Genomic DNA, 20,666 nt, shown 5'->3' with positions numbered 1-20,666 from the left:
GATTGCGATTGAACGGTAAAACGTTCATCGCACGCACATCGTTCATTTCTCTAGAATTGAACGTCATATTGTTCATCATACCCGTGGTAGCACACATCGCAGTGTGTGACACCCCGGGAACGATGAACAGATCTTACCTGTGTCCTGCGGCTCCCGGCCGGTAATGCGGAAGGAAGGAGGGGGCAGGATGTTTACGTGCCGCTCAGCTCCGCCCCTCCACTTCTATTGGCCGGCTGCCACGTGACGTCGCCGAACGTCCCTCCCACTCCAGGAAGTGGACGTTCGCCGCCCACAGCGAGGTCGTATGGACAGATAAGTACGTGTGACGGGCGTTTATCGTTTGTGTGGCACGTTCAACAAATTGAACGTGCCACACATACGATGGGGGCGTTGCAAATCGCATACGATATCGTATGCGAAATTGCAAAGTGTAAAGCAGGCTTTACTGTTTATTCCTGCAAGTTTGCAGGGTTTCTGAGTTTTCATTTTCCCCTTTCTGTCTTAGGCTAGCGCCACACATCCGTGCCTCCGGTACGTGTTTGGCATTTTTTACACGTACCGGAGACACGTGCTTATGTTGACACAGTCATTTGGATCTAAATAGCCTCACGTCAGTGTTTTGGCACGGAGCGTGTGTCCGTTCCGTGGCTACGTTTGACCGTGCCGAAAAAGCGCTGACATGTCCGTTTTCCACCGGCATAACGTCCTCACGGATCCATTACATCTTATGGGTCCGTGTTTACACGTACGTGACACGGATGGCCTCCGTATGCTATCCGTGTGGTCCGTGTCTGTGTTTAAAATTAGAAGATTGTTACAATTTCAAATACTTTCAGGTGGCGTAGCTAACATATTTTTTTTGCACAAAACTTACTTTGCATTTGCAGAAGGAGTGAGCAAGCAAGCAGTTGTGTTTCTGTGTAGTGAAAGACCTATTTTGAGCCCAATTTCTGCTTCCAAATATAATAATGGCTCCACGGGTGGACACGGAGAAACTGATATCAGCTGTCGAGACTCACCCACCATTATGGGATACACGTGTTGATGGTTACCATGACAGACTGACAGTTGACCGGCATTGGCTTCAAGTTGCTGAGGAAGTGTACCCCAATAATGCATGGGATAGATGTTCGCCTTCAAAGCGTGCTAAATATGGTAAGATTTTTTTTTTTTATTTTTTTTTTTTTAAATATAATTTATTTTTTAATAATTTAAAACTGTGAATTTTTTTTATTGTAATGTTGTTTTTAATTAGAATTAACATTATGAAGAATTGTTATATGTATTAATCTATTTATTGAGCTAATATTAAATGTACCAAAAGGTTACCTAACATTTCCAAAGTTCATTAATTCAAATTAAACTTTAATTTTGAATATGATTAATAATTCTTCATGAAGTTAATTAATTAACAGATCAAACTGTGATGTGATTTTCAATTCCATGTTTTCTGAGTCTAATTTTTGTTTAACAATTACTAATCATGTTTTTTTTTTTTTTTCATACTAACATTTCAATATCATGACCTAAAATAATAAAATAATATTTCTCATTTTTTTACCATAAATTATATTGTTAATAACAAAACATACCTTTTAAATATCTCTATCACAATTACTTCAAATTGTTTTGTAAGAGAAATATTATTTTTTTATGTGTGAATGTATCAACATTTTTTTAAGTGAACGATATATAAAAGAATTAATTTTCCTCTAATGTATTTGTCCACCATTATTTTTTAAAATTGTATATTAGATTTAGCAAACATTATTATCATTAATGTGTGCAGAATTATGCAGAATGTTGAAACAGACATATTATGTTATATTCAACAGTTGACTTGGTCAAAAGACGTTGGCGGTCAGCACGTGATCAGTACAGAAGGGAGTACAACCCTATACCAACCTCATCCAGCCAAGGCCGCAAACGCAGATATGTTTATTATGAACAAATAAGCTTCCTAGCACCAATCTTAGAAGTAACACAGTAAGTTTATTTTTTTAAACTTTTTATTTTTTTCCTTGAGAAATTTTTTCATACTAACACCTTTTTTTACAGAAGTTATTTTTTAAAATATAAATGTTAAGATTGTAATATGTTATCTAATTGATTCTAGAACGGAGGATAATCTCGACGAGTCTGATGACCAACCAACAGCTGGCCCCTCTGCTACAGCCACCTCAGCATCAGAACAAGAACCTGGCAGAGAAGACAGTGAAAATCAAGAGATTCAACAAGATGCAGCAGCAGCAACTGAATCACATGATGGTGGGACTGACAGTGCACAAACCAACACCCAAGGCTCATCAACACAACAAACAACAACACCAGCAACACAATCAACACAAACAAATGTACTTCCACGTTTTGCACCACAACCTCTCCGTGCAAGAAGAATTCGCCGACCTGAGGAAATGAGATCCTTACCGGAAATAATTGACACACGCATTATTCACATCATGAACACTTTAATTCCCGAAACCGATGCCGAGCGTTTTTGTCGGTCTTTATCTACTAGCTTAACCAAAATTGCATCCGATAGGCAGGAACGTGTACGTGCTGCTATGCTTACCCTACTTTCAGCTAGTCAGGCAGAACAGGAACCAGTGCGAGTTTATGAGGCCATAGAAAATTGGCGTACCATTATGCAACAACATACAGTCCCAAACACAACAGACATTCAAAATACCATTTCAACACAAACAACAATGGCAACAGTAAATGTCACTAATCCAGTATTACAACAATCAGGTCAACCTTCTATTGCTTCAAGTACGTTATTCCCAACACCAATTAGACAAGGGTATGTTGCAACCAATACTGGCGCCTTAAGCACTGTACAAAGTGCTACCTCACAGCAACCCATAAACTATATGAATTTACAACCCACTCCAAGTACTAGTTACTTTACTCAACCCACAAATATTGGTGGTTTACCTAACATGTTTCCTGGTTCAACATACCCACAATCATTCATGATGCCTCATTATCCAATCTCAACTATGTTACCTACACCACACTTACAAACAACAGTCAACTATCCTCAAGGTCAACAACATACACACACACAATACCCACTTACCCATGTAGACCCACAGGTGTACTCTACAGCAGGCAATGTGTTGGCCCAAAGCAGCATGCAACAGACTGTTCCACACACTACTGTAGTTAGTAATAGTAATGTTGTTCAGCAAACAACTGCTTCAAGTTCTGTTAATACTATTTCTGAGGCCACACAAAACAACATACTCAGCAACACTCAGGTTACTTCCCTAGAAGATCTTGTAGACTTATGATACACATTTTTGGTAATCTCTACATTCAACAAACAAAGATGATGATTGTGACCCCCAAAAAAAAAGGGATTGCCAAAAATGTTTACAATCTGAGTCTTCAATTAAAAAAAAAAAATGTGATTATATTTTGGGCCGGATGACATATATGTTTTAGCACATGGATAAGTTTATTGTTTTAAGAACACATTTGTAACCCACAAAATTGATGGCTAGATGAGGTCATCTATTCACAAAACCAAGTTTCAAAAGATTATGTCTATGTAAATGTCCAACATGAGACCAACATAATTGTTTGACAATTTTCAAACCTTGCAAGCAATGCCAACATTTTTGCAAGTGTACTATTTGAAGTTAAGTATCTTAAAAATTTGTAAAGAAAAACAAAAAAAATGTTAACTTGGTAAACGTTTATACAAGATGATCAAGATTTTAATTTTTTATTGTTCAAAAAAAAAAACATCATTACTTTATGGAATAATAGGCATATTCGTAATAAAAAAATATGTTTTCAAATTAAAGATTCTGTTTCTTTTTTAAATTTAGATAAAATATTGCATTTTTTTAATAGGCGATTAACATTATTAATTTTGTAAGTATTATCAAACAAATAATCAGGATACTAACACAAAAATGTACAAACACATACATACAACATTCAGAAATCCATGTTGGTAACAGAAATGTAAGTTTGTGATTAACGCATTTTCACTTTAAGACAAGTAAGCTTTTAGCTCTTAGATTGTTTAAACTAATTAAACATTTTCATCTAAGTGATAATAATACATTTAAAAAAAAAAACCCATAACAATGTTAACAAACATCAATATTATCATTAGCATCAAAACAATTGAAGTAATCAGTAAATAAATTTCGAATTTGTAAGCCAGATGTCACGGAATTATGAGACATAGGTTCACCTGTTGGATTAACAACATGGTTTATCTGAGATTCATCATCAACATAAGTTCCTCCTTCATGTATCCGACAGAAATTGTGAAGCACTATGGTAGCCTTGATGACCGATTTGACAGAGTTTGGCTGCAACTGAATAGTTGTGTGATAAATGCGCCATTTGTTAGCTAAAATACCAAATGCACACTCCACATAACGTCTTGCTTTAGTTAGCCGATAATTAAAGTACTGTTTCCTGTCATCAATTGATCTCCTTGGATATGGTCGCATAACATGTTTTGATAATGCAAATCCTGCATCTGCCACCATCACATATGGTGCCAACGGTCCAGATGTACCAGGTAGGGCAACTGGGGGTGGGATCAATAATGAATTTTCTTGCAGGCGTTGGGCTAATCTTGAAGAACGGAAAATACGGGCATCTGAGGCACTACCATAGGCCCCAATGTCAGCATAAATAAAACGGTATTCTGTGTCAACCAATGCCAAAATTACAACCGAAAAAAAGTTATGAAAATTGAAATAACGTGAACCAGAGTTTGGTGGTTTTTTAACTCTGAAATGCTTGCCATCCAAAGCTCCTATGCAGTTAGGAAAGTCCACAGAGTCCTTGAAGCCCTTAGAGATTTTCAACCAATCTTCTCTGTTTGGCTGAGGCATCATTTGGTCTTTTAAATGTTGCCATATCATGTCGCATGTGTGACGTACTATAACGGCAATGGTTGATCTCCCCAACAAAAAATCAAAATGTAAAGCACTAAAAGATTGACCAGTCGCCAAGAATCTATGAACACAAGACAAACAATGAATTTCAGTTAGCATTATGTTTTTTTCTAGAAAACCAAACCAAAATAAACACAAACATTGTTTAACCCCTTAGTGACGGAGCTAATTTTCACCTTAATGACCAGACCAAATTTTGCAATTCTGACCAGTGTCACTTCATGAGGTTATAACTCTGGAACGCTTCAACGGATCCCGGTGATTCTGAGATTGTTTTTTCGTCACATATTGGACTTCATGTTAGTACCAAATTTAGGACAATATTTTTTGCGTTTATTGAAGAAAAAAATTGAATATTGGCAAAAATTTTGAAAATTTAGCAATTTTCAACTTTTGAATTTTTATACCGTTAAACCAGAGATTTCTGTGACACAAAATAGTTAATAAATAACATTTCCCACATGTCTACTTTACATCAGCACAATTTTGGAAACAAAATTTTTTTTTGTTAGGAAGTTAGAGGGGTTCAAAGTTTATCAGCGATTTCTCATTTTTACATCAAAATTTACAAAACCATTTTTTTAGGGACCACATCACATTTGAAGTGACTTCAATAGGCCTAGATGACAGAAAATACCCAAAAGTGACACCATTATAAAAACTGCACCCCCCAAAGTACTCAAAACCACATTCAAGAAGTTTATTAACCCTTCAGGTGCTTCACATGAACAAAAGCAATGTAGAATGAAAAAAAGCAAAAATTAAATTTTACCTAAAAATGTTGCTCTAACCCAAATTTATTCACTTTTAGAAGAACTAACACAACAAAATGGACCCCAAAACTTGTTCCCCACTTTCTTATGAGTGCGCCGATACCCCACATGTGGTCAGAAACCTCTGTTTGGACAAATGGGAGGGCTCGGAACAGAAGGAGCAATATTTGAATTTTGGAAAGCAAATTTGGCTGAAATAGATTGCGAGCACCATGTTGCATTTACAGGTCCGCTAAGGTACCTAAACAGAAGAAACCCCTCACAAGTGACACCATTTTGGAAACTAGACCCCTCAAGGCTTCTATCTAGGGGTATAGTGAGCATTTTAGATCCACAGGTACTTCACAGATTTTGTTAACGTTACGTTGTCATATTGAAAATTTTAATAATTTTCTCAAAAATGTTGCTTTAGCATCAATTTTCTCACTTTTTCAAGAGGTAATTCCAAAAATTTGACCTCAAGGTTTGTTAACCACTTTTTTATGAGCGCGGTGATACCTCACATGTGGTCTGAAACCTTTGTTTGGATAAATGGGAGGGCTTGGAACGAAAGGAGCAATATTTGAATTTTGGAAAGGAAATTTGGCTGAAAAAGATTGCGGGCACCATGTCACATTTGGAGGACCCCTAAGGTACCTAAACAGCAGAAACCCCACACAAGTGACCCCATTTTGGAAACTAGGCCCCTCAAGGAATTTATCTAGATGTTTGGTGAGCACCCTGAACCCCCAGGTGCTTCACAGAATTTTATAACGTTGAGCCATGAAAAAAAAAAAAAAAAAATTTACCACAAAATTGTTATTTCAACCAGGTAGCTTTTTTTTTTACAAGAGTAAAAGGAAAAAATTCAGCATAACATTTATTGTGCAATTTCTCCTGAGTTTGGCGATACCTTATATGTGGTGGAAATCAACTGTTTGGGCGCATGGCAGGGCTCGGAAGGGAAGGAGTGCCATTTGACTGCAAAATTGGCTGGAATCAATAGCGGACGCCAGGTTGCATTTGGAGAGCCCCTGAGGTGCCTAAACAGTGGAGGCCCCCCACAAGTGACTCCATTCTGGAAACAAGACACCTCAAGGCTTTTATCTAGGTGTATAGTGAGCAGTATGAATCCACGAATACTTCACAGAATTTGATAAGCTTAGGTTGCCATATTGAAAATTTTCATTTTTTTCACAAAAATGTTGCTTCAGCATCAAATTTCTCACTTTTTCAAGAGACAACAACAAACCGTGGACCCAACAGGTTGTTATCCAATGTCTTATGAGCACAGGGATACCCCACATGTGGCCAAAAACCTCTGTTTGGATAAATGGGAGGGCTTGGAATGGAAGCAGCACCATTTGAATTCTGGAAAAGTTGAAATAAATTGCGGGCACCATGTCACATTTGCAGGGCCCCTTGGGTACCTATACATTAGAAACCCCCACAAGTGACCCCATTTTGGAAACTGGATTTTATTCAGGAGTATAATAAGCATTTTGAATCCACAGGTACTTCACAAAAATGTTGCTGTAGCAACCAATGTCTCACTTTTAGGCTATGTGGCCATGAGCCAGCGACACGGCGTCTAGTACACAGTGTCAGCCTCCTGCAGAGATGTGAGTGTTGTCCACGGGAGAACGCAGCTGCCCATGCCCACGATTTGGGTTCAGGCCGCTGTGGAGCTCTATGCTACCTGCAGAGAACACTCATCTCCGCAGCATAAATTGACATGCTGAGGCTCGGGAAGCTGCGCCACAGGTCAGTTTATGTGGCGGAGAAAAGAAGCACATTGGGCAAGCACATTGGGCATGGGATTTCTAAAAATCCTTCCACTGTGCTTCTACTGCACAATGCAGCGTTATGGACGCAGGGAAAACACTCTGCGCCCAAAACGCTGCAAATCCCGATTGTGGGCGCACAGCCTAAAATGCTACAATGGATGAATGGATACATGTCAAACATATATAACGTCCCACCCCCTGCATATTCTAAGCTGGCGCCCTTTAGTGCCTTTCATGTGGCACTAAAGGGTGCCTAGCCTTGTATTTAGCCCCCCAAAAAAATAATAATTAAAATAAACGACGTGGGGTCCCCCCCATTTTTGATAGCCAGCTAGGGTAAAGCAGACAGCTGTAGCCTGCAAACCACAGCTGACAGCTTCACCTTGTCTGGTGATCAATTTGGAGGGCTCCCCAGGCGTTTTTTTTAAAAAAAAAAAAAACGTGGGGTCCCCCCCCAATTAGATCACCAGCCAAGGTGAAGCGGACAGCTGGGGTCTGGTATTCTCAGGGTGGGAAGAGCCATGGTTATTGGACTCTTCCCAGCCTAAAAATAGCAGGCCGCAGCCGCCCCAGAAGTGGCGCATCTATTAGATGCGCCAATCCTGGCGCTTCGCCCCAGCTCATCCCGCGCCCTGGTGCGGTGGCAGACGGGGTAATATATGGGGTTGATACCAGCTGTAATGTCACCTGGCATCAAGCCCTGGGGTTAGTGATGTCACGGCATCTAAACAGATACCCGACATCACTAACCCAGTCAAGTAATAGACAAAAAAAAAAGACAAAAAAAAATTTATTTGAAAAAAAAACTCCCCGAAACATTCCTCTTTCCCCAATTTATTGAAAATAAAGAAATTACGGTCGCTGTAATCCGCTGTAATCCGTGAGGTCCCACGCCGACTCTGGATCTTCTAGAATATGGGGGGCACGTTCAGGGAACGTATCCCCCATTTTCTGGAAGAGCAAGCTCTCCATGAGCAGTGTGGGTGCAGTAATCTGAGAATACTGCACTCACACTGCCCCGGTCCAACTTAGGGCAGAGTGACCTGCAGTAACCTCATTCCAGAATATGAGGGGCACGCTCACAGAACGTACCCCCCATTTTCTGGAACAGCAGTCTTTCCATGTGAGGACCACACTCCTCACATGGAGAGACTGCTGATTACTGCACTCACTCTCCCCCGGTCCACAGTGGAGCAGCCTGTGCATCAGCGACGTCAGCGTCCCTGCAAGACTGACGTCGCTGATGCACAGGCTGCTCCACTGTGGACCGGGGGAGAGTGAGTGCAGTAATCAGCAGTCTCTCCCTCTCCCCCGGTCAACAGTGGAGCAGCCTGTGCATCAGCGACGTCAGCGTCCCTGCAAGACTGACGTCGCTGATGCACAGGCTGCTCCACTGTGGACCGGGGGAGAGTGAGTGCAGTAATCAGCAGTCTCTCCCTCTCCCCCGGTCCACAGTGGAGCAGCCTGTGCATCAGCGACGTCAGCGTCCCTGCAAGACTGACGTCGCTGATGCACAGGCTGCTCCACTGTGGACCGGGGGAGGAATCCAGCTGACAGCCGCTGTCTGCGCATGCGCCGTCAGCATTCAAGAAGGAGGCGGCGTGATCGCGGGACGGATCACCAGACAGGTAACGTATGACCGGGGGCTCGGGGGCTCGGGGGGGGTGATGGGGGGTGACCTAGTGGGACCTGGGGGGACCTGGGGACACCTTTCTGCCGCATGTGACGTGTCACATGCGGCAGAAAGAGCAGAATGAATGCGGGGGAGGGGGGGTGGCTCTGGAGACCCGGAGGGGGCTCCGGTGACCAGAGGGCTCCGGTGGACCGGAGGAGGGGTCAGGGGGAGGACATTTCCCTCCGATCTGAAATGTTTGATCATTTCAGATCGGAGGGAAATGAATGCAGAGGCGGCGGCGGCGGGAGTTTTCAGCGCGCGTCGGCGCCATCTTGCACGCTCCGGAGGGGGGCTCTGAAGAACTGGAGGGGGCTCCAGGGACCAAAGAGCTCCGGTGTACCGGAGGAGAGGTCAGGAGGGGGACATTTCCCTCCGATCTGAAATGTTTGATCATTTCAGATCGGAGGGAAATGAATGCAGAGGCGGCGGCGGCGGGAGTTTTCAGCGCGCGTCGGCGCCATCTTGGATTTTCCGGAGGGGGGGGGGGTGTTGGATAGATTTCTCCGGTACCGGGGGCTTTGGGGGCACTAAGGGCTCACATTTATTTCTCATCTGACATGTTTGATCACGTCAGATGAGAAATAAATAAATTTTACCAGCCATTTTTTTTTTTTTTATGTTGTCGCCGGTATACGGTGTATACCGGCGATCGCATTAACGGGGTGCATACAAAACACCCCGATTCATAATCTGGGGGGTCTCAGCTACCCCCGGTAGCTGAAACCCCCGAGATTTTTCGTCACTGGGGGGCGCTACAGGGTTTTTCCGGCCTGACGTCTCAAGACGTCGGAACAGAATAAGTACCCTGTTTTTCCGACGTCTTGAGACGTTAGGCCGTCGCTATGGGGTTAAAAACTGAGATTAGATAAACAAATATCAATTACACATTTCAATGTGAAACAGAACACATTTTCAAAAACATTAAATTAAACAATATACCTCAGAGTCACCATAAATCTCTCCTCAGGGGAAATGGAAAGCCGCATCCAAGTGTCCTGATGTTGCAAATGAGGTCGTAAAATATTTAGTAAGTAATCAAAACTCTCAACTGACAAACGGCAGTATGAAAAAAACTTGTCTGGGAAATTCCTTAACTCAAAAAATAAAGTATGGAAATGACCATGCATAGGCCGCATCATCATTAGTGGATGCACCCACAATCTGTTTCTTCTTACATTATCATATTGCAACATGTGCCGTCTAACGCCAAAACGACGAGATATAATCCAACATAAAAACACTAAGGCCTCCGTGGATAATGGCATTGCGAATAATTTGTCACAACACATAGGTCCTCCAAGGCAGAATACAAGCAGGAAACAGTTTATAGGTAACTTATATTTATGCCCTAATCACATACATCTATGTGTCATTTAATTCCAACTGATCACCATTATCTCAATGTGTGAAACATGTTAAACACGCACAAAAAAACGGACTGCACACGGAACACACACTGACGTATCTCACGCACAGGAATACGCACACACGTACACACGTATGACACACGATATGCATACGGACACTACACGGAGGGGAAAAACGGACTTAAAATACGGAACACGGACACAAAATACGGACTACAGCACACGTACGTTTTTTACACGTGAGTGTGGCAGAAGCCTTAAAGTGTGTTTCCATCACACTCCTGCTCCTTCCTTCCATGGGGGGTGGTAACAGATTAGATCTGGTAATGAGAACAGTAAAGCACAGAACTCTGGCGTCTCCATTTTAAAGGGGTAATCCGGAGGTCGGGGATGGCATAGAGTCCCCTAGCATGAGGGACAGTGAAGGGGCCCCCTATCCTTCACAATCCTGTAGTCACATCATTACAGTGTCTTACAGTTCGAGCAAAGTGGATGGAATCTTTAGAAATCTCATGCCCAATGGCTTTCTTTATGCATAGTAAATTGACGTACAGTATGCTGTGTGAAGTTTGCAACATGGCAAATTCTCTTGTGGGTACACTGAGTTTTATGTGCAGTTTTTCCCATAGAATTTTATTAGATGCAGAAAATCCACAGGTAAAATAAAATACGTCAACTTTTGGTGCTTTTCTGCTGCTGAGACACAAAAACACAATTAATCTGCACACGAGTATATCAGTAAATTTTGGCAAAGTTAATTACCAGTAAGTGTCACAGCATCGAAAATACAGTGAAAAAACACTAGTAACCTAATTTATTTAATAGGTGCAAAAATGGTCCATAAAGTCAAAGTCTGTACATTAAAAACTGACCATATACTCATCAAGGGAGTATAGGCTTTTTGGTAGGTCTTTATTGAAACTTTATTGATATATATGACTGCATTTTTAATGTGTTTCTACAACATAAATGCAATAAAAACAAAATTTGTACTTGCAGATATTCCATATATGCACATAAAACTCAGAGTACCCGCAAAAGAAATTGACACATTGCAGGTTTCAAACACGCACGGCACGTCAGCTTATGCTGAGTGAAAAAACAGCACAGGGGAAATAAGATTTCTAGAAATTCCATTCATTTTGCATTTTCGGTGCAGCAAACATACTCAGCATCATAAACTCATCAAAAACTCATTGTGGGAACTTAACCCAATGTAGATTTTTTTAAGCCATTGCTAAACTACTGGTAAAGTGGCCAATCTGATTACTTCTTTTTTTCCTCTACAACTAACCCCAAAGTCATGCTAATCTAACAGTTTTTGTATTGATATGAAGAATAAAGACATTAGCAGAATTTACTGTGTACTGGAATATGATGAGAATTACAATCACAATAATCTATACAAGCTTCTCCAACTTAAAAAGACCCACAAATGCATACTTTTGTTTTTGCAGACATTAGAGAAAAGTTTAATATTTTTCTAGACTGCTCAGGAATTAGCAAACAGTATTCAACCATGCATGTGTAAATAGCATAAATGTGTTTATTTAGGTGCAATAATTGTCTAATGCCTCACTAAATATGGCACAGGCAAGTGGACCATAATTTTGGTTGATTTTCATTTTCAGTAGTAAATCTCCTCCATTGTGTTTGGGGAAAAAACACCAAGTAACCAAAAAACATACACAAAAGTGTGGAAAAAATGGCACAAAAAAGAACTGTTCGCAATTCTATCTCAAATCCCATGAGCTAGAATGTTCTGCTGGCAGGTCCTCTTTAAGTCTTCTCTCACTGGCTATTTATACCTGGTTACAGTCTATATATTTATTGTCTATTTCTGAAAAATAATTCCAAATTAAAACTAGAATAAATTGTGGGGCCAGTAGAGTACCTTTTTTATATATCCTTTTTACACCTCTTGGTTGGGTCTGATTGGGCTTTTATTATGTTATTATATAATATTTCAGCTAAAAGAGCATTGTAAATACCCTTCTGTGATGTTGTGATAATGTGCTCTGCCTTTTTGATCAAACATGTTATAACAAACAAAAAATTGTGGCTTTCAGTCTCAACATTTCATGTGCTTGTTCTACACATTATATATACAGTATATTCATTTCTTGGACTTTCTTTTGTTTCCACTTCTGATGTGGTTTTTATTAAAACCACAATGAAACATCACTTTTATCTTGGATAATATTCAGACATTATGGATTACTTAGAAAGCATTAACAAACATAATGAGATATATGATCAACTAACTGCAGGAAAGCCTTTTCTGCACACGAGTAAGCAATTTTATTGAGAGAAAAGGAATATAGAATTCTAAAGGGGGCTTTACACGCAGCGACATCGCTAGCGATGTCACTGGTGAAAGCACCCGCCCCCGTCGGTTGTCCGTCACGGGCAAATCGCTGCCCGTGGCGCACAATATCGTTAGGAGCCGTCACACGGACTTACCTGCCTAGCGACGTCGCTGTGGCCGGAGAACCGCCTCCTTTCTAAGGGGACGGTTCTTGCGGCGTCACAGCGGCGTCACTAAGCAGCCGCCCAATAGAAGCAGAGAGGCGGAGATGAGCGGCCGTAACATCCCGCCCACCTCCTTCCTTTATTGCCGGCGGCTGCAGGTAAGCTGTAGTTCGTCGTTCCCGAGGTGTCACACATAGCGATGTGTGCTGCCTTGGGAACGACGAACAACCTACGTCCTCAACAATCAACGATTTTATGAAAAGGAACGACGTGTCAACGATGGACGATTTGTTGAGTATTTTCCATCGGTAATGGTCGCTCGTTGGTGTCACACGCAACGACGTCACTAACGATGCCGGATGTGCATCACGGGATCCGTGATCCCGGCGATATATTGTTAGATACGTCGTTGCGTGTAACGGGGCCTTAAGACATTCCTATATTGTTTTCCTCTGTAAGTATACAGTTCTATAATGGCTAATTTTAAAGGAACAAATTTTTTTTTTATTGATATTCCTTCCTTAGACGTATAGTTAAAGGGGTCAACAAAGTGTTTCAATTTTCGTTATATCATTGGGATAAACCATCAATATATGATTAGTGGCAGTCTAACCTGTGTAGATCATCAGAAAGGGTGTGAACTGTAGTTCCACGTGTATCTTTATGTATAGGGCTGTACGTCATCAATAGTAGATGGACCTCAATGCATTCCGCCATCAATGAAAAACTGAAAAAAAAATCCAATTGAAGGGCTATTCACACGTTAGATACTGTATTTTTAGAATATCTACACTCATGTCAATACCATAAATGTCTGCTGGTAGATGTGCTATTCCTTCTGTAAATAGAGTTTTTAGCCACTTGTGATGAGCAAGCATGCTCAGCACTACTCGATATTTGATCGAATATCGGGTACGCACGTTACTCGATTGAGTATTGAGAGTACTCGAGCGCCTGCTTGAGTCCCTGCCCCGCGTGATTTGCTGCTTTTAGATAGCCCATCAGCATGCAGGGATTGTCTGCCATACACAGTAATGCTGTATCCATATAGGCTACTGGCATTACCGTAATTGGCTGGCTACATCGCGTCATCAGATCTCATATGAGACCCAAGGGTGTTTGGCAAACTCTTCTCTGGAAGCAGTTCCTAGAGAGCTAACATAGGTGGGAGAACTTAGATAAGAGCAGGCATATTGGCAGGTTTTTTATTTGTAAACTGTTTATTTATTTGAAAAGCATTTTCATTATAAAACATAAAATTGCAAAATTATACATCAAAAGTTTTTGACAGGGATGGACAAGACTGTTAGACAGGGGGAAGACTCAGGGAAAGACAAGGTAGGGAAGAGCATGAAGGCGCGATCAACATATATTGCATATAAAACATACTGGCAGTTTTTAATTGCTATTGCAGTACATTGTAAATTGTACACTTGCACACTTTAGTGTCTTTCATGTGGTACTAAAGGGTGTTTTTAGCTTTGTTTAACCTAATAAATAAATCATTTATTAAAAAAATGACATAGGGTCTCCCTTTTTTTAATAACCAGCCAAGGTAAAGCAGTCAGCTGCAAGCTGATGTTATCAGGCCGGGAAGGTCCATGCTTATTTGGCCCTTCCCAGCCTAAAAATATCAGCCCGCAGCTACCCCAGAATTGGCACATCACATTAAATGCACCAACTTTGACATTTTGCCCGGCTCTTCTCAATTGCCCTAGAGCAGTGGCAATGGTAGTTGGGGTTGATGTCAGTTGTGTAGTGTCAGCTGGCATCAATCCCTGGTGTTAGTAATGCAGAGGCATCTATCAGACACCCCATTACTAACCCTGTAACAAAAAACTTAGAAAAAAAATAGTTTTTTTAAATAAAAACTCCACAACACTAGCCCTCATTCACCAATTTATTATCAAATATGTTCCCACAAGGCTCCTCTGTCATAGTCCACATGCCTGGAATGCAGCTCTGGAAACTGTAAATATCAGTAAGGTACAGCTATTCACAGGCGCCGGGTAGTGACAATAACTCCTATCAGAGCTGCTGGCTTAACCCTGCTCTCAGCGAGAGCCACTACCCGGCGCCTGTGAATAGATGTACTTTACTGCTGTTCACAGTTTCCGGAACTGAATTCATGGAACGTGGACTATAACGGAACCTACTGGGAAATTTTTTGTGTGGTAGTCTTAATTCAGATGAATGTTATTTCCTGACTAGTTTTTTGGGGGGATTACTGGTTTAGTAATGGGGGTGTCCTGATAGATGCTTCTCCATTACTAACACATGGGCTTGATGCCAGTTGAGATCAACTAAAAAAACTGCACCAGGGCAATTGGGAAGAGCCTACTAAAGTGCCAGAAGAGACATCTAATAGATGTGCCAATTCTGGGGCTGCTGCGGGCTGGTATTTTTAGGCTGCAAAGTAGGCAATGTCCATGGACTGCTGAGCCTGATAATATCAGCCCTCAGCTGTCTGCTTTACCTTGGTCAGTTATCAAAAATAGAGGGGACCCCAAGTCACAGTAAACTACACACAGAAGGCACATGGATATTCATCAGATATATAATTAGCATCTTGTGTGAGTAGTATAATGTACTTGTTAATAAATAAAAAAAATTACGTTAGGTCCCATTTTTTTTTTGATAATCAGCCAAAATAATGTTGACAGCTGCAAGCTGATATTATCAGGCTGGGAAAGTCCAAGGATATTGACACCTTTTGCCTAAATAAAACAGCCTGTAGCCTCCCCAGAATTAGCACTTCCATTAGATTCGCTAATTCTGGCGCTTTGCCGGGCTCTTTCCAATTGCCCTGGTAAGGTGACAATCTGAGTAATATTTTGGGGGATTGATGTTAGCTGTCCAATGTCAGCTGGCATTAATCTCAGGTGTTAGTAATGGAGACGTCTTTATCAGGGTAGTGACGAAATTGCTCATCAGTTTCACTAGGTGACCCTGAGGACAGCGTTGAGCCTGTGGCTCTGATGAGAGTTGTCCTCACTACCCGGAGCCTATGAATAGCTGTACTATACTGCTATTCACAGACGCTGGAGCTGCATTTGTGGAATGTGGACTGCGACAGAACTTACTGGGAAGATTTTTGATAATGATTTGGTGAATGAGGGATGGTGTGGGGGAGTATTGTTTCCTGTGTGTGTAGTTTTTTTGGGGAATTACTGGGTTATTAATGGAGGTGTCAGATAATTACCTCTCCATTACTAAACCCTGGGGTTGATGCCAGCTGACAGTACACAGGTGACATGAACTCCCAAAATTATTACCCTGATTCTCTCCACAGGGCAATAGGGATGAACCCAGCAGATTTGGTGAATCTAATGTGATGCACCAGTTCTGGGGTGGCTGTAGGCCTTTTTTTTTTTACATTATTTATTTATTAGTTCCCAGCAGAAACCTGTCAGTCAGAGATGCATCCAGACATCTTTCCCATGCTTTCCCCATTCCATTTGATGGCTGTTTCCATCTATTTCAGTGATTTTCCTCCCCCCAGCCTGTGTATCTTTCATCATTCACTTTTAGTGAAGTTACAAAAACAGCCTTGAAAGCGTCCTTCATTAGTTTTTTAAACTCTTTTGAGAGTCCATAAAAAGTTGTGTATGTGCTGCAATATTTCCATTCACAACAGCCATGAGACTGAGTTCAAGCAAGCCAAGTGTAAATACAGGCAGGACCTATAGTACATCACAAAAAAGAGTACACCCCTCATATTTTTGTAAATATTTTATTATATTTTTTATGGGACAACACTGAAGATATGACAATTTGATACAATGTAAAGTAGTCAGTGTCCAGCTTGTATAACAGTGTACATTTGGTCTTCAAAGTATGTAGAAAAACATCCAGCACCATAATAGGAATCCAGCCAGGAAGATGAATAAAAAAAATCTTCTGTTTTATTTAGATCATAATGATAAAAATACATACAAATTAAAAAACATGACCAAAACCTGACATGTTTCGGACCCTAGAACATGGTCCTTACTCATAGTCCTATGTATAGTAAGGACCATGTTCTAGGGTCCGAAACATCTCAGGTTTTGGTCATGTTTTTTAATTTTGTATGTATTTTTAACATTATGATCTAAATAAAACAGAAGAATTTTTTTATTCATCTTTCTGGCTGGATTCCTGTTATGGTGCTGGATGTTTTTCTACATACTTTGAAGTCTGTTCCCGTGGGCGTCCAACCTGGTGATCCTCCGTGCATCAGATATTTTTTCATATTCAAGGCATACAATGGTAGGCTGAATGCTTTTTCTGTTTTTTGGTTTTGTCATACATTTGGTGTGCCTTCTAAATAACTAAACACACAGCCATTAATGTCTAAAGTCGCTGGCAACAAAAGTGAGTACACCTCTAAGTGAAAATGGCCAAATTGTACCCAAAGTGTCAATATTTTCTGTGGCCACCATTATTTTCAAGCATTGGCTTAACTCTCTTGGGCACGGAGTTCACTAGAGCGTCACAGGAGCCACTGGAATCCTCTTCCATCCTCCAAGACAACATCATGGATCTGATGGATCTTGGAGACTTTGCACTTCTCCATCTTCCATTTGAGGATGCCCCACAGATGCTCAATAGAGTTTAGGTCTGGAGACATGCTTGGCCAGTCCAGCACCATGACCCTCAGTTTCTTTAGCAAAACAGTGATCATCTTAGAGGTGTGTTTAGGGTTATTATCATGATGGAATACTACCCTGCGGCACATTTTCTAAAGGGAGGGGATCCTGCTTTGCTTCAGTATGTCACAGTACATGTTGGTATTCATGGTTCCCTTAATGAACTGTAGCTCCCCACTGCAAGCAGCACTCATACAGCCCCAAACCATGACGTTTCCACCACCATGCTTGACTGTAGGCAAGACACACTTATCTTTGTGCTCCTCACTGGGTTGCCGCCACACACGCTTGACACCATCTGAACCAAATAAGTTTATCTTGGTCTTATCAGACCATGGGTCCAGTATTCCATTGTTAAGGTGGCTTTACACACTGGAACATCGCAAACGACATCGCTGTACCGTCACCGGTTTTGTGACGTAATAGCGACCTCCCCAGCGACATTGCAGTTTGTGAAACACATCAGCAACCTGGCCCCTGCTGTGAAGTTGCTGATCGCTGCAAATCGTTCAGGACCATTCTTTGGTCCTTTGTTTCTCGCTGTGCAGCATGATCGCTAGAAAGTCTCAGTGTGTAAAGGGGACTTTACAGCGACTTCGTTAGCGACTTCCCTTTCAAAAAGCTGCTTTACAACGTCCCCAATGACTAGCTAGGTCGTTCTGCAGATCCGGATCGCTGTTGCGTCATTGGCGAGTCTGTCTGTTTGACAGCTCACCAGCGACTCACCAGAGACTTTGTAGCGATCCCGGCCAGGTTGGGATCGCTGGTGGGATCGCTAGAAAGTCTCAGTGTGTAAAGGGGCCTTTAGTCTGCTTGGTTTTATAATACTGCTCTTAAATTATGTTTTGTATAGAAAATTGGAGCATTTCAAAGAAAAACATGCCTACGTTTAGTTAAGCAGTCAAACTTCATGCTGCCTGCAATTTCTGCCCTATAAGTTGAATAAGAGGTTCCCTTTAAAAAATGCAACTGCTGTTGCTCTATGTGGGAACACAACCTCAGAGCAAAGATTTCCCCTGCACAATTTTTCAATTTCCCTAATCAAAAAAAAATGTCTTTAGTTAATGAGAAATATTTGACTTATTTACCAGCATTATAGTAATGATCTATCAATTACATTAATTATGCAATTATTTATCTTTTTTTAATACTAAGCACACATTTATATTTTTACTCCCTTACCGAAAAATCTAAATAGACTGTAACTTTAAATTTTCCATTTAAAAGTAAAACATGATGTTTACAGCAGAAGCACTTACTATCGGATTTCACTGCGCAGTATTGAACAGCACAAATGCGATTTTCCTCTCTGAGAAATCCTGTGTACATCACTCCACACATGTTCAATGACTTCCTATCAACATTTTCCATCCTGTTAAACAATCAGCCATTTTCACTCACTGTTCCATTTAGCTCTGAAAGGATCCAAATTTAATCATCGATAATAAGTGTATCCTCAGTTCTCAGAGTTCATTTCACTCATCTGTATCATGAAGTCTTTTTGGAGTCTCGACAAGAACAGTCACTTTACACAAACAGTGGAATTCAATTAAGATTTCTTAGGACTTCAAGGTGTATTAGAGATAGAGATTTAGGCTTTAAAGAATCTATTGCTATGGAAAAATGGGTAAAAAATTTGTATCCTCATGTTCTTAAGCCATAAGGCCACATCCGTCCATGTTCTTAATACTGTAACTGTTGCTACACAAATTTCTTATTGAAAATTGTTATTAATCTTCTACGTTTAGTTCTGTAACTGGTTGTCTCAAGAAGAAAAAAAGAAAGCTTGATGATTAGCTGATTGTCAATGTCTACAGTATGTCCTAATATCAGTTGAGGTGGCTGAGGGAAGTTGTGGTACCCACTAAAATTAATTGGCAACCATATTATTAATACTTTAATGACCTGTGACATATTTTCATCAAAGGATTGCAGACTGTTTCCTTTTCATATGTGATGGCAATTGCACCATATTAATGCCACTGTCAGCAGCATCATCTAAATGGTTCTCAGTAGTGATCAGAGCTCTGCTATGTCTGTGTTACATAGCTGTCATCTGTCTCTATCAGCAGCAGTGTGAGCTGAGCGCCGATCACAGCTGTTAAACATTTACATTGTACTGTCAATCACTGCTGTTAACCATTTATATTCTACTATCAATAGCTGACAGTATAATTTAAACTATGTAATTGCAATAACAGGGAGCTGATAGGTCAATATGGCAACCAGGGTCCTGCTGAGGGCCACACTGAATGCCATATTAGACATCCTGTGAAGCTCATCTCAATCACAGACTAGGCTTTATAAGAGAAATATAATTACACTATATACTGCAATTCTATGGTATGTGTTGAAAAAATAATAAAAAAGTTATGGCTCTTGGAACTAAAAGGGGGAAAAAAGCACAAAAAATGAAAAATGTCTTGATTCTTAAAGAGTTAATGGACTTCCTGTCTACCAGAGCAAGAATAGCACTCTCTATTCTGGGTAACAAAGGTTGAGCAAAACAAAAGTCCTCTCTCTATGACTTCTATGATTTAGTGGTGCATGAGACAATAAAAATGGTCATATAGAAAAATGCTTATTCACCAGGTCATAAATGAAACTTTTTCAGGGACAGTGGCGTACCACTAATAGTAGCAAACAACTTGGCCACTATGGTGATCATGATTTAGGAAGCCCAATGCCAGCACCCGTGTAGGAGGTAGCGCCCCAATGAACAGCTGAGAGTGATATGACTTTAAGAGAGAGTGCTGCCCTGTTTTTGTGTTTGTTATGGATTGGCCAACCCAGCCTGCACTCCCCCCCACCCCCTTGAACTGAGAAGTTGGACTAACCCCGCCTAAAATGTGTGGGAAAAGGAAAAAAGAGAGGGACAAGAGGAACAGGAGAGGTCGGATTGGGAATATTTTCCATAAAATTTTGGACCACATTTATCCTGTAAAAAGGAGCAATATCCAGCAGAAAGATCCAAGGCAATTTCTTGTCTTTAAATAAAAACTGGATTTTTATTTTATCAATTCATTAAAAATATTCCACAAGTAGGGCATA

General features: G+C 40.8%; 1 protein-coding gene across 1 annotated transcript; it reads left to right on the top strand.

Annotated features, from left to right (window-relative positions):
* Positions 1-966: 966 nt before the first annotated feature.
* LOC142289797 (uncharacterized) lies at positions 967-19,405 on the top strand. The gene is made up of 4 exons (XM_075333728.1): positions 967-1,155; positions 1,836-1,986; positions 2,117-2,354; positions 19,364-19,405. Exons 1-4 carry the CDS (start codon positions 969-971, stop codon positions 19,403-19,405), a joined length of 618 nt encoding a protein of 205 aa, XP_075189843.1. The 5' UTR covers positions 967-968.
* Positions 19,406-20,666: the final 1,261 nt, after the last annotated feature.

The sequence above is a fragment of the Anomaloglossus baeobatrachus genome, chromosome 2 (assembly GCF_048569485.1).
Source record: "Anomaloglossus baeobatrachus isolate aAnoBae1 chromosome 2, aAnoBae1.hap1, whole genome shotgun sequence".
Lineage (NCBI taxonomy): Eukaryota > Metazoa > Chordata > Amphibia > Anura > Aromobatidae > Anomaloglossus > Anomaloglossus baeobatrachus.
This window is presented reverse-complemented; position numbering and strand designations above follow the sequence as displayed.